The sequence below is a fragment of the Haemaphysalis longicornis genome, unplaced genomic scaffold, assembly GCF_048455015.1.
Source record: "Haemaphysalis longicornis isolate Haplotype H1 unplaced genomic scaffold, Haemaphysalis longicornis Haplotype H1 scaffold_6, whole genome shotgun sequence".
In the NCBI taxonomy this organism is placed as follows: Eukaryota; Metazoa; Arthropoda; class Arachnida; order Ixodida; family Ixodidae; genus Haemaphysalis; species Haemaphysalis longicornis.
This window is the reverse complement of record NW_027526407.1, coordinates 46,749,828-46,763,883: the sequence shown is the minus strand read 5'-3', so window position 1 is coordinate 46,763,883 and position 14,056 is coordinate 46,749,828. Positions and strand designations below refer to the sequence as shown.

Below are 14,056 nucleotides of genomic sequence, written 5' to 3'. Positions count from 1 at the left end.
TTTATAACTGTGATTTTGATTGTTGTACCGCTTCCTTCTCTCTGAGCGCTGTTTTTTCGTTCTTCTTGTACGGCATTTTTTCCCTTGTATGCCTTCTTTTTTGTGATTAAGAGGTTCCCAAACATTGTTTTCCCCTGCCCTATTTAATGTCTCCGGGCCTTTAAGGCTTCAATAAATGCAATAAATGAAATTATGTGGAGCAGGGTATCGGGATACAGTCAATACAGGGTTTAGAAGCATCAGTACAGCGATACACGGAAACTAATAAAATGTATCTTCATGCCGAAGTATGGATACTTGTGCGGAAGTATAAGATATTCTTGCGATAATTTACTAAGGTTATATTGCCCAATTATCCCAATTGTGTTCTGATGACAGCGAATCCGTGTTTCAGCAGGCGTGACAATTAAGAAGCTGCAGCGTAATATTTTTAATGATATTATGACAGGTTAAAAGTTGGCCGTCTCGGTGCGGTAGAGAATTTCAGCTATGATGGAGCATTTCTCCTAACAATATGACCATGCTGCAAATCCACCCGCCGCGGTGGCTCAGTGGCTAAGGCGTTGCGCTGCTGAGCACGAGGTCGCGGGTTCGATTCCCGGCCGCGGCGGCCGCTTTTCTGATGGGGGGGAAAAGCAAAAACGCTCGTGTGTACGAGATTTCGGCGCACGATAAAGATCCCCAGGTGGTCAAAATTAATCCGGAGCCCTCCACTACGGCGCGCCTCATCGCCTGCGTTGCGTCGGCGCGTTAAACCCCACAATCAATCAATCATGCTGCAAATCCGAGAGCAATAAATAAAAGATCCACCACAAATAACTGCGAGGTGGCTGTGGAGTTTTTTTGCAGACTGGCGAGGTCATTTCTCTGGAAGTTCCATTTGCAACGCGAAGAAACGTGGTTTGGAATGCAGCGTATGAAGGGCTGGCGTGACCTCGGTGCGTCCAATGGCAAGAGTTGTACATGTGGCGTGTAAAACGCAACCGCCGAAAGGCCACCCGTTGCATCTGTTCACAGACTGCATTAAAGTTTCAGAGACAAATGATAGCTCTTCCGAGTTTCCCCCCGCTTAAATGGATCACCGAGCTGCTCCCAGAACAGTGAGAACAGAAAAGGCATTAAAACACGGGAGTGACCACCCAGTTCAGAAAAAAAAAAAAACAGCGTTGTTTGGGGCAGAGCGGTTTTCTACCTCAGTGAAGGACGCTAAGAGCGCAACGGCCTGGAGTGCATTTGTAGTAATAAGATAAATAGAACTAAACATACGGTTGAAAAATCCTCGACGATATATGACTATACCTTGCTCACAGACATTGTGGGAAAAAATATTCCTGTCTACTGCGGCTGCTGCTTCATTACAATATAGTTTTTTTTCCGGCCTGAGCTCTGTACTCCCCGGGGCTGTATTGTTGCAGGAGCCTTGGTAAATTTTAAATTTGGAGGTTTAAACCTGTGCCCTTGTTCTACAAAACTTCTCTAATGAACTACTTCAGTTTTTGTTTATTTTGAAAAGCCGCATCTTTCATGTCAGCAGTAAGTAGTCATTTTTTGCTTGATGAGAAGTTTAGTGAACACTTCGAAGCAAAATAGCACTAAATAGTTTTTCTGTATGTGTAAGGAGTAGTAGCCTTTACTTTCAAGGTTGTTGTTACACGTAACAGCTATTTTTCTTGCATTGCTGCCCGTATTTTACAAAACGGGAGAGCAAATGTCGAAAGCTGGTAGCTCTTCTTCAGTTATATTGTTTATTTCCTACTCTATTTGGTCCCTCAGGTAAAGAAGAACATGACAGCATATATGTACCTCTTTCATTGCATGAATGAGTTTACTCACCATTGAGTTTATTGATGCAGCCCTACCTCCAGCGATTGAGGGGCTTCCTTTGGTTCTATGTTTTATTCATCTAACTCATTGTTTCTTCCATTCAAGGCTCTTTGTTCGTCCCCAATTCAAGCAACATTTGTGTCCTCCTCTACTGGGCACGTCTTCGCACAAAACCATCCACTTTTTCATCTGACCCCTCCGCGACATTTACTTGTGCTGCCCGTTGACAACCTCGGTCCGCGAGGAGGGCAACGATTGAATTATACCACCATCTATTTATACTACCGCCACTCCCCACTGCAGTTTAGTATCTAATGTTTTTTCACAAATACACATCGTTCTACCCGTAAAACAACCGAACCATCACTGCATAGTGGAGCTGATGTCGACAAGTGAATTAAGAGCCACCAATAACACAGCGCAAGAAAAACTCATTTCTTTCAAAAGCATGGTGAATATGAAAAGATGACAAGAAATATTTTCCGACTAATAAATTGTTGAATGAACTAAGTACGTATGCTTGCTGGAATAAAAAAGTAGGTTGAATGCTTTTACTTTCACTTCTGAGCAATTGACGTTCACATTGCGATAGCAAGGGCCAAATTTACGCGCATAACTGCAGTATTCCGGAGATTAGAGTTTTTGTGTTTTAGATAAAAAGCAGGGAGCAAAAAAAGATTCCACGGCCACAGTTAAAAATAAGGCAGTTGCGACATACCTGTTAAGTATTTCAAATCTGTTGCATGACCAAACAGAAAATAAGCATAACATCGCCAACAAAAATGTTTACCCTTTTCCAGCTTTTGGATTCGAATTTTCGTCTTGTGGTGAGAAAACCTCAAATCGCCAGTTAAACGGTTTTCTTCCAGCTATTGAGGCAGAAAACCGCAATTAGTCGTTTTTTATACTGCGGGTTTATTCTGAGGTAGCCGTGCGTGGCAGTTAAATCGTCACCTAACACGCGCTTGCTGTACACACATTTCTTTAATACGAATTGTAGAAAGCTTGAAGAGCACTGTAACTTGAATTAACCAAGCGTATCGCAGAAACAAAAACATTCCTGCTAGTACAGTACTGCGATAATAGAATTATGCCAAGCAGTGGCCAGAACTTTGGGATGAACGATTGATGAGAATAAATTAACGTGCCCGTTCAGGTTCTTGAACACCGCTTCAATACAGTAAAGAAAACCCTCCGGGAAATTTCTGAATAAGGTCGACACTGCAAACCACATTTGATCATGTGTGCTTCAGCCATTTTGTCAAAAGTTATATGCAAATTTAAGCCTACTGGGCATACCCTGAATGTCACTAAGCAATATTTGTCGCTGAACAGGATATTTGGATATTCAAAGTCTGTAGGCGTGTATAACCACATGCGACAAGAATAACAACAGTGGATACGGTAAGATGTCTTCTATTCTTGTGTCTAAATTAGCGTTAAACGTTTACACTATCATAAGCATATCTTGTTTACGAACCTAGTGTTTACTCAGTCTATGAATAAAACATTTTTTCCGCCCAGACCTGCAATTCAAAACACCATATATCTTTAACGTCATTTACGATCGAGTTATTCTTTTCTCAAAAAGTCAACCATACCTTAAATCCGCATATTCCGGAATAACGTCGATGAGCGGTCAGAAATTAGGGCCCCTTTTATGAATTAGGATTAAGGTATTTGAAGTTTTTGACAGCGGTATTAGGTAATTATCATTATGCAACACTGTGCGGATGTTTACTTTCTCCCTGCCGCATTATTTTAATAATTTTGATGTGGTTGGTGGATATAAAACAGGGCTGCAACTCTGAGAGAAATAAAAAGGACGCTCGAACTCAAAGTGCACCATCGCAGATGGACACAAAGAACAAGCCAGAGAAGAATATGGTGCGGTGTAGAAGGTACTACATGTAGAAACCAGGAGCAAAAAACGCGCATCTGTTGTTTAGTTACTGACGCACGACGAGGATAACCTCTGGTTGCGTTTAGACAACAATCGGTACAACCGAAATCTGCACACCATGGAACTGAGCCTACCTAAACATATTGTTCTCAGTTTGAAACGAGTTGGCAACACATTTTTGTTAACATTTTGTTTAAATGAAACATTCCATTAGCTGGCATTCACTGACGCTAACGTTTACTGTAGTTTATCCCAACATCCAAGTGTTTTCTTCGAAACCAAAGCCGGCCACCAATTGGGCAGCAATATAACCACTAGCGTCATCCTTCCTACGCTTCCGGATATCGGGTAAGTACAACGAAACGGGGCTGAAACCGGAAGTCTTGAGTGTCAAACAGGCCTTCGGTTGAGTGGGCCGCGCACAGGCTGGGGTATTGTAAAACAATTCTGTGTTTCTCATTCGCTGAAAAGATCAATAAACCTTCCCGTAAAACGTACAAGAAATAATAAAAATAAACCAAACGTGTCGCGTTCAGAAGCATTGAATCGGCTTACACGGAGAAATGATAGAGGAAGCACTTCCAGCCCGTTGGACGCTCCAGGAAATTGTAGACCTTTCCCTGAAAGGTCATCTTTCCCTTCTTGCAGCCATCGCGGAAGGGAAACACGCCGAAGTTCGTCCTGAAAAAAAAAAGAGAGAACGGGGCAAAATGCGGTTGGGAGAAGCCAGTGACAATGCACCTGGAACTTTTACTATTGCTGTAATAGCAGTAAATATCTCTTCGTTTTGTTCACACCGCCAGAGACTTTTGTGCTGCAAAAAGAAAAAAACCTCAGAAAAATACATTGGTTCTTAAGTGTCTTCTGTTGTAGTCTGTCTTATTGTAGGCGTTTGATTTGTTGTGACCGGAAGTGTTGCAGTCATACTGTTTAATCATTTTTTTTTGTCAACTAAAAAGCGAATTTTTCTGCCGACGCACAGGGGCACATTTTGTCCACAGGAACAACTGTACTTGATTTATTTTAGATTTAATTATTCTTAAAAATAAAATAGGTTCAGATTAAAATTCTAAACAAAGTGTTCGCTAACGCAGTTAGGCCAGCAGAAGGGAAAAAGTCTAAACACTTCAGCTCTCAAAGCACGTGGCATAATCATCCTAAGCCGATATACTGTGGAACTTATTTTCTTTTCAATGCTGTGAGTACATAAAATATTTTGCAAGAAATTTTTTTTGGATTGTTTTTAAAAATAAGTGAACATGTTTCACATTTTCGAAGGTGCGGCTTGGGTATAATGAATAACTAGTCAAGCGTTTCAAGATCTCCAAATAATATAATGCGGATGTTTCTAATCAGTTTTATTTGCCAAAGAAAAGAAATCTTGCCACATAAATTTTCAACCTGGTCGTTCGCAAAAAAAATTCCCCGCATTTCCCCGAGGGGAAGAATGTGAAAGTGCGAATGCACGAGTTGAATTTGCGCGGTTCGGTAATGTTCGCGAAAGAGAGATCACACACACACACACAACTACAAAGAAAGAAAGATGCATTTATTCACAGACACCTATTTGTGTTGTCGTTGTACTTGATTGCTAGAGCGGATCTCAGCTTTGAAATTTCGTGTCAGTACTCCTTTAAGCGGGTGCATTAGCCCTTCTCACGCCCGATTCCTGGCCAATCCCCCACGTGGGTATGTGCCTGTCAGCGGCCAGGCAGCGCGCGCCCATCTCCCCCCGTTGCCAAGGAAGACGAGGATATTCCTGCCAAATCCCCCACGTGGGTATGTGCCATGTCAGCGGCCAGGCAGCGCGCGCCCATCTCCCCCCGTTGCCAAGGAAGACGAGGAGCGCGCGCACCCGCAGCTGTTGCTATGCGGACGGCGGCGGACGCTTCAGGCTCGCTTAAGAAGTGCATTCGCACTTAAAAAATTAGGGGCCGTTCCGCTCTGGGAAGGTGGCTGACCAGCGAAGCTTTTTGGTACACTGAATAGAGATAGCGCAAAATTTTGCCTAAATGTACGAGAAAATTTTATCTCCCTCAGGGGATTACTGAATCCAACCCTAATAAAGATCTTTGCATCTCGGACAGAAGATTTGTACATAAAACACTAGTTAAAAATTTAGCCGAGGTTCTAAGTGGTTAAACTAAAATGTTCGCGTAATAGCTCTATTTTGGCTTCTACAGTGCTCAGTGAATACACACACATTTGCCCAGCAAGGCAAAACACAGTCTCTGCTCAGCGTAATCGCCGGTAGAGGCGCGACCACGCAAAGAAACTTGGATAGTCCAGCGCCTCCTTGTATTACTTTCTAATCACACGTGCCGTTTCTCTCGCCGCTTCCGTTCTCTCTTAACAGACGAGTGATTAGATACTTTCACTCCCCAAGCACACAATGTAAAGAATGCTTACTTGTATAATTTTTTAAGCCCAAGAGCCCTTACGGTTTACGCTATCCCCCGCTCCACCTCCTCGCCCCCATCCCGCCCGCCATTGGAAAGAATGGACGGTTGACCGACGTCACTTGCATAACCGCTCGAGTCAATGAATTTACCTTGGCTGAGCTTGAAGGTGAAATTGACCCTATGAGGAATGAGCCATTTTCTGTGTTTGATTTGAGTGATAAGCTTCGCTTAATGTTTATGCAGCTTCACAATTTTGCCACCGTATTTCGTTTCTTTGTGACCGCAGAGATTCACAATTTTCTAAATGACGTGTTTGGAGGGTCTGGGGCCGTTGCGCCTTTTATAATATGGGATTCAGTGTGCCTGCTGACAAAGATTCTTGGCATTTATATCTATGATTTGGCGGCTAACCTTGCTTTAAACAAAATGTGCTGGGGATGTAACGTATGTATTTGGAGTGCTCGTTAGCAGGCTTGATATTGAGGGTTGGCTTCCGCTCCAAAGAAGCTGCGTTCGTTGCACTTCAACTTTGGTCCCCTTTCACCGCCATTCGTGTGTGTCCAAAATTCCACAAAATTTGGTGTGTACATTTTTATCGCTTCATGTTCCCCCGTGGCGAAATGAATGACGGAGCGATTCCATAGCTTGAATATTGAAGTGACTATTCTGTAATGCGACTGAATATGGCAGTATTTCTAGAAAAAGAAACAAAACTTACACAACTATTCTAACATCTCACCTGCGTAAACGAAAGAATCAGTAAGTTATAAAAGAAGCCCACGTCATCAAAATCCTCCGTTTTTCCGGGGGGGGGGGCACCATCCATAAAAATAATTTCTATGACGTGTACAAATATGTCAAAACAGAGACAGCGAATACTTCTTGTACAGAATAGGCAGTTCCGGAGTAAGAACGCTGAGGGTTAACTCCCTTCAGTTCAGTGAGGTGTTCACGGTCAGGATGCCGCATGCTTTATAATTGGCAGCAAATATGCGTATACCCAAACTCATTTTTTTTAATTCTTGTCCCTTGTATGCTTATTAGGCACGCGCAGATGCCAGGTGTTGCCTCAGGAAATGCAAAGAGGGATCACCGAAGCCTACGCCCATGTGCGCGGGACCTTTCTTGCAGCATGCATAGTCAACGGCTTTCAAGTCACGTGACCGGTACTTTACGTGCGATGGAGATCACAGGGAGCGGAAACGGCAGGCCCATGTGAAGTGCTGGAGGAACTTTTGAATCGGTTCGCAAGCTCCCGTTGAGTTTTTTTTGATGTCTGCCACGACAATTTTGATGTTTGTTTTATATTGAGAAGCATGCAAATGTGAAGTGCTTATGCTAATGATAGGAGGCACGATATCTTCGCACGACAAATTCAAGCTGTTGCTCTAGTAAGAAAAGACAATTTCTCATTTTCTATTCCCAATCGTCACATTCTAGAGTAAAGATTTGCTGCAGCAGGCAACCCCTGGAATGGATGTCTTGATGGTCTTTCCTTCTACGAATTTCTTGAATGCCCTGAATTCTACATTTTTTGTCAGACCCAAATTAAGGCTCTTCCAGAAAATTTCCAAAGCACAGTGACAATATACTCAGTTTTATCTGTATCTAACAAAAATGGGACTAGGCATCTGGGAATTAGAAAACTGCGAAATCGAGTTTAATACCGACATGTGACAAAGCAGGTGCTGAATGTAAAATAAAAGAGTAAAATAAATGCGTCTCAGTTTTTTGAAACGGAAACAAATATAAACGTAAACAACTAAAAACAGGTGTCACAGGCCAAGCAAAGTTTTCTCTGGCTGCTCTCTGCTGTTTCAGAGGTCTTCCTGTTTATATTTTATGGCTCCTAACAAAACAGCAGTAGAATTCGTAATCATAGTTGCCATCAAGGCGAGAATTGCAAAACAAAAAAACGCCCATTCAGATGTGTAAGCACGATAGGAATAATTTTTTTTTTCAATCCTTGGTAAAGTTGGTATATAAATGCAATCATTCGAACATAAATGTCTGCGTAGCTTTTTCAGTTTGGTTTATGTCAAATGCTTCGTGTTAGTTTTTCTACATTCTAGGAGCAACAGTTAAATATAAAAGAAATATAAACTTTTGTTATGCGGGGAACAAGAGCCTCCGAAATAATAAAAAAAAGGGTTCTGGCACCGTGGGCTTAATGACCTAGCAATATCCTGTAGGCTTCCTGCTTCGCAATGCAAGATTTCTTAGATCTCGCAGTTTTTTGACCTAATAAAAATCATTGATTGTTGGAAGATTTCAAGAACATGTGTTTGTGTTGCGTCACTCTGCTTTGTTTACAACTATCGTACAGCGAAGCTGTTAGCCTCTCGTTGTTAGGAAACTTTCTTGTAAAAAAAAACCTAGGTAGGACACTGCAGTTCTCGCCCAAGACGCTGAGCACATGCGTCAGGCTAATCAGGCATGTAGCATAGAACTCAGTGTTTGTGTAAAGAAAAAGAACCGCACAAAACAAGCATCCAAAGCACAAGATGGATGGCAAGGCACCGGCGAACAATAGGAACCACCTCCCCCAAATGTGCTCGTAAAGGTTAGGTTTTCAGCTTCTCTCGAAAGGGTAGGGGGGTTGACGTCATTTGAGAGCTAGCTCATGCGTCAGGCTGAGCAGGACACAGGAGTTCGTGCCCAAGACACCGAGCGCCTCCATCAGGACGCAAAATGTGCTGCCAGAGAAGCTGAGTGCAAGCGACAAGCCCGCCGAGACAAGGAACATTTAGCATGTGTAGTGGTTTACAACAGCTTCGCTGGACCTCTCCTTTCGCAGGACGGGATGACGTCTATTTTTTCTTGCATGGTTGTTCCATAGATTTGCCGTAGTCTGTTTTCTGGTCGTTATATTGAGAGCACTGCTACATGTTACGACACTACTTTTCGGCCCCACGCTACTCTACTACTACCGGCAGTTGCCTCAACGCATTTCTACAAGCACTGCACGTAAAGCCATCTGCAGTCGCCATGCACGTCTGTTCTAAAGCCTTCTAGAAGCGTTTATTCCTATAAGTAGGTTAATATATGAGTCACCTGATTATTGGCTCGTCCTCGGAGACCGGACTGCAGGATGGTGTAAAGTGGAGACTAAGCTTAGCTCTTGCACAGCGCTTATAATTACTTTCAAAAACGTTTTACTACACACGCCAAAAAAGAAAGAGTTTGCAAGAGGAAAGAGATATAAATCGAAAGAGTAGCCGGTGGCTCTTGAAAGCTCTAGCTGGCTACACCAAGTTTCGTACTAAGTATAGAAAGAGTGTACCTATAGTGCTATGGTCACATTAGGTAAAAGTATACACCCTAAAAGGAATGAATACTTGAAGATTCGGTTTGTTCCCAGTCTGTAAAATGTTGTGTGCACTAGATGTACCTACATACAGTACCGTAGCGATATTTTCATACCATGTGTGCATGCTTTCCGAAGAGATATGGATAAAACATTACATTGATGTTATTCACCTGTATGAGCTAATCACACGGCTATAGCATAAATACACATATTCCTATTGCAGATAAACATTGGAGAGTCAACTTAGATACAACTTCACATAATAAAGATGTCATTCTCATATGTTTATACTTTTCCGTGGCATTCTTAGCGTCGACATACATGACAAATACAGTCAGCCTCTCGTTTATTGTGTTGTTTAGTCTGCAAAACCTATATCTACGAACAGTCATATAGGGATTGAAGCGTTACCTGGCGAACGAGCTGCGGTCGTCCACCATGGGGCTGCAGAAGGGCGAGTAGCCCAGCAGGGACGCCTTGCCCTCCATCTCGTACTGGTGCTGGGGATCTGGCCGTAGTCCAGTGTCCATCACCGGCAGCAGGCGATCACTGGCAACATTGTCCGTCATTCCCACGTGAAGCAGACACTATGGATGCCGAAGGATCTCTGGCCGCCCTTAGGTGACCACCTGCCCAGGAGTCAACCAGAACGGCGTCCTGACGAACATGGCGGGGCTCTCGATCTAATCGAGCTGTCCCTTGTTTTCAAGCAAAATGGTGTCCTTGCAGCGAAGCTGATGCGGCGGGTGCGGCTTCCTTGGGGATCCTGCCACAGAAGAAACAGAACAGAGAGAAGTTGCAAGGTTAAGGCTCAGCTTTTTTTTTCATCCTGACGATATCAATGAATAGATAATGCATCATGTTTTCACTTTACTTGTTTGTGTGTAAAAAGTTTGGATGATAAGCAGTTGTATGCGAGGTTAGTGAATAAGGTTGCGAATTGTGCGAGTGAGAAAATGATCATGATGGCCAGCGCAAACAAAAACAGAACAATAAGATTGTTTGACAAGAGAGCTTGTGTCGTTTATAACCTCGTTCACCTGTTTGCTTTTGTGCTGAGCGTCGTGATGGGCAGCTCGTTCAAACGTTGGTTGGGTGACCGTATTTTTTATGGTGGTCAACTCATGTTTTATCGTGGTTTCAAGGTGAGTTATTTATTCCAGAAACCTGGACTCCGACTCGGTTTGCATAAGTCACATCGAACACATTTTAACGCAACGCATGCCAAAATTTACTCCCAGTCAATCCAGCTGACATAACGTAGAATCGGTTTCTTTTCGAGGTATGGCTTGTAGAAATGGTAAGGTGAGCGACCTGATACAAAGCAGATGAACTCTTCGAGTACATATCAGCACGGTACCGATGAGTGTTTAAGGGTGTGTTTTAACTGGTGCGATAGTTGTGTAGAAATTTCTTCTGAGAACGCCCGCATGGGCAAATGCACAACTTTTAGTCACCTCGATTGTGCCTACTTTATTGGACGAAACTGAAAACATAACCTACCGCGATTTCTTCAAACATGCGCTACGTTCGAGAAATCGTTGAAACAGAATAAAAATGTCAAGATTGCTTTAGTTTCATGCTGTTTGGACAAGTATTGCTCACTCTTTGCAAAAAATAGATGAACACAAACCGAAAGGAAAAACTAAAAACTAAAACTAAAATGGTTGCACCAAAGAATACCGAGCTACAAACGTACTCCCACACCTTATGTCTAAAGATCGCCTGATGGTCTTATATTCGCCTAATTTTGTTAATTGAACGAACATTTACGTTCATGTGTTTTTAACCCTTAGAAGAGAATTTATCATTTTGTGTGGAGAAAGTTCCTACCGTTACTCTTTCAAGAAAACAACCAAACTGGCCACGGCATTGACGTACTTCTTGCGCCAGCAAGTGGGCAGGTACACAGCGTTTATTTGAAACTTCGCAAGCTGAGGAACGCGGCGGGCCAGTTCTTCCACACTGTCGACGTTGTTCAAGGAGTCAGCCGTTCGTAATAAAGCCCTCTCTTACGAGACGTAAAATGCCGATATGGACAAAAGAGCAGTTACTAGAACTGTATTCCTACACGGCGATAAAAAAATGGTGTTCATGTCCAACTTTTAACAGCTCAAGCAGCGCTCTTTTTCAAATAAGTAATAGTTTCCCGGGAATACTTCTCCTCCCGTCGCTGTTTTCGGACTAACCCTTCTTCCGCTAAGCTCATGTAAGCCCCCATAGAGCCCCTGGCGCCGGCGCAAATCCGAGCAAACCTTTCTGTGACGCAGGATCAAGCAAGCACCGCCTCCATCGCCTGCCGGCGTGTGGAGCGTCTCTATGCTATGGCTTAAGGTAGCGACTGAGCCGCATCTTCGTAGTCACTGGCTCGTGTATTCGGGCTGGCTGAGCTCGAGGGCAGATCAAAAGAGCTGAAGGTGGCAGGCAAAGTGAAAAAAAAATGACCTAGGGACTTGGACAAACGATGGGAATGGTATACACGTGTCGCTATAGGGCAAGACTTTTATTGACAGGTGGCTTCAACAGAGCAGGCTCTCATGATGTGAGCTTCTAGTAGGAAAAGGCACCCGGGCTCGAAGCTGCGCAGAGGATATCCTTTGCATCAGGAGTTGTTGGTATATGTATTTGATTCTTCAAAGAATTCAATATATGTCTGGATATAGCAGTATACTGTATGGCGTAAAAGCGGCCTTTAAGTGCAGCAAATGCAAAACCACTACCTTGGTTGAACGGTGGACTAGATGTGCCGTATTGTGTGCGGCGCCATATTTCACTACTGCTGTTTGTCTAGATGGTTCAAAGTCCACAGCCGCATATACCGGGCCGTTCAAATTGGCACAAGTGTCACGTGGGAGACAGCGGGTTCATTCTATACCCGACAATGACGCGGTACCTACAGTGCCACGGTTACAGTAATGTGTATGTCTGCTCTAACCGATTTTACGTGAAACTTCTGGTGTTCCACCTTTACAACTTCCAGTATCTTCATTTTTTTTATTCCGTGTTGTGAAAGTCAATCACTTATACAACTTCCGCTGGCTCCAAATATTGAAATCTCAATAGTATAGAGAAGTAGCTTTTGTCTCTGATAGTGCTACCTTACTCGAGAACTTAATTTATCATGAAATGGGAGAACATGAACCCTAGCATAAAAAACTTGCTCGCCCAGATACGGCTTAGAGACTCTATCGTGCATTTTGCCCTTAACATTCCCCAATTACGATGTTGACAATACATGAATGGCATCTATATCCCACAGTACCCTTTGGAATATGTCTCTTTCAATTCGCGTGAATGTCCCAATTTAATGTAATCGCTTTAGACCTACAGTTTTTATTGTCTCTGTGTTTTGGCTTTTTTTCTTTTGTTGCTTAGCTTGTTGAAGTTTTTTTGCTTCCTGCTGTGTATGCCTAAGGGGGCGAGTGTACCGTCAAGCCGCGAGTACTGCAGCGTAATGCCCGCATACTTAGCCATTTTAAATGACTGGAAGTACAACTTAAACTTCAATTTTCGTGGTCCTAGAATGTCTCGGTGTAATTTCAGGCACGTGGAACTACGCTAAAGTCAGTCATATGATGCAGACTCGCTTTTATCAGTCAATACTAACTATGCCTGACGGAACTCATTTTACGTGACGAAATTATCCGTTTCCATCGGCTCAGCAACTCTCGCCGGTTACTTTGTATTTTTGCGTTCTTCCGCTCAAAATTGCCGATCTTTGACCTTCCCCTTAGCCTGGAAATCCGATTAGGAAGGCGTTTTACGATAGACGACTACCTCCGCACGAAAGCTCAAAGATTTCTTTCATGCGCACGGAGTGGATATGATAACTAGAGTTGATGAAGTATGATTCCTCTATATCCAATTTAGTGCCACGACCGCAGCAAAACGAACTTTTCCACATTGGCTTGAGTGGAAATATTAGGTTACTTTTTAGCCAATTTGGCCTGCCACATTTCTCGTCCGAAGTAAAGAAAGTGGAGATCAACGATATGGCCTTGGTAGCTGGAATTTTTCCCTTGAATATTTTTTAGGGCGAAGCCCTAAGGTGCCCTTCTCTGGGCTGAGCCGTGTCACCTTCGTAACCGAGAGAACGATGGCAAGACCGAATAGTGAAAGAAAGCAAAAGAGGAGAGTGTCGCGAAATGGTGGGAGGAGGGCGGTTCGCCGTGGTGGCGCCAGCGATCTCTGAAAGCGTGCGGTGGGGTAGGGGGGGGGGGCAGTATGCTGTGCCCGCACGAGACGCTCGTCTGTGTGACGCTGGCAAAAACGTGAGGGGGGCGTGCGCGTGACTATGGTGTGCGTTCCCTGCCGAAGACGCGTGTCGCAGTCCCTTCCTGAGACGCACTTGGCACCGCCGACACAGAGGCTCATCATCGCTGCCGTCGAGAGAACCCACGAGTGAGTGCTGCCTCAGCGCACTGCTGCTGCGCCCAAATATCTCATTAGGGAGTATCGTATTCGCCAGCGAAGTTTTCTTGGCTAGCCGGGGTAGGTTCTGCTTATCGTAATGAGATCCTTGTAGTAAGTGGTAGTTTCCCTAGTTTTAAGCCAGCTGGTTTGCACTGTTCTTCCCAAAACCCGCAATCAGCGTTGCCGGTGTTTTGAGAGGCGTAC

At 43.7% G+C, this 14,056-nt stretch overlaps 1 protein-coding gene across 1 annotated transcript in view; it reads right to left on the bottom strand.

Moving 5' to 3' along the window:
• The window catches only part of LOC144142569 (potassium voltage-gated channel subfamily KQT member 1-like), a 146,027-nt gene that overhangs the window by 72,880 nt on the left and 59,091 nt on the right, over positions 1 to 14,056 (bottom strand). Inside the window, exons 2-3 of the mRNA XM_077674162.1 lie at positions 9,851 to 10,205; positions 4,283 to 4,408 (exon numbers count right to left, since the gene is read on the bottom strand). Coding sequence (XP_077530288.1) covers positions 4,283 to 4,408; positions 9,851 to 10,008 — 284 coding nt within the window. The 5' untranslated portion in view covers positions 10,009 to 10,205. The remainder of the gene's footprint in view (positions 1 to 4,282; positions 4,409 to 9,850; positions 10,206 to 14,056) is intronic.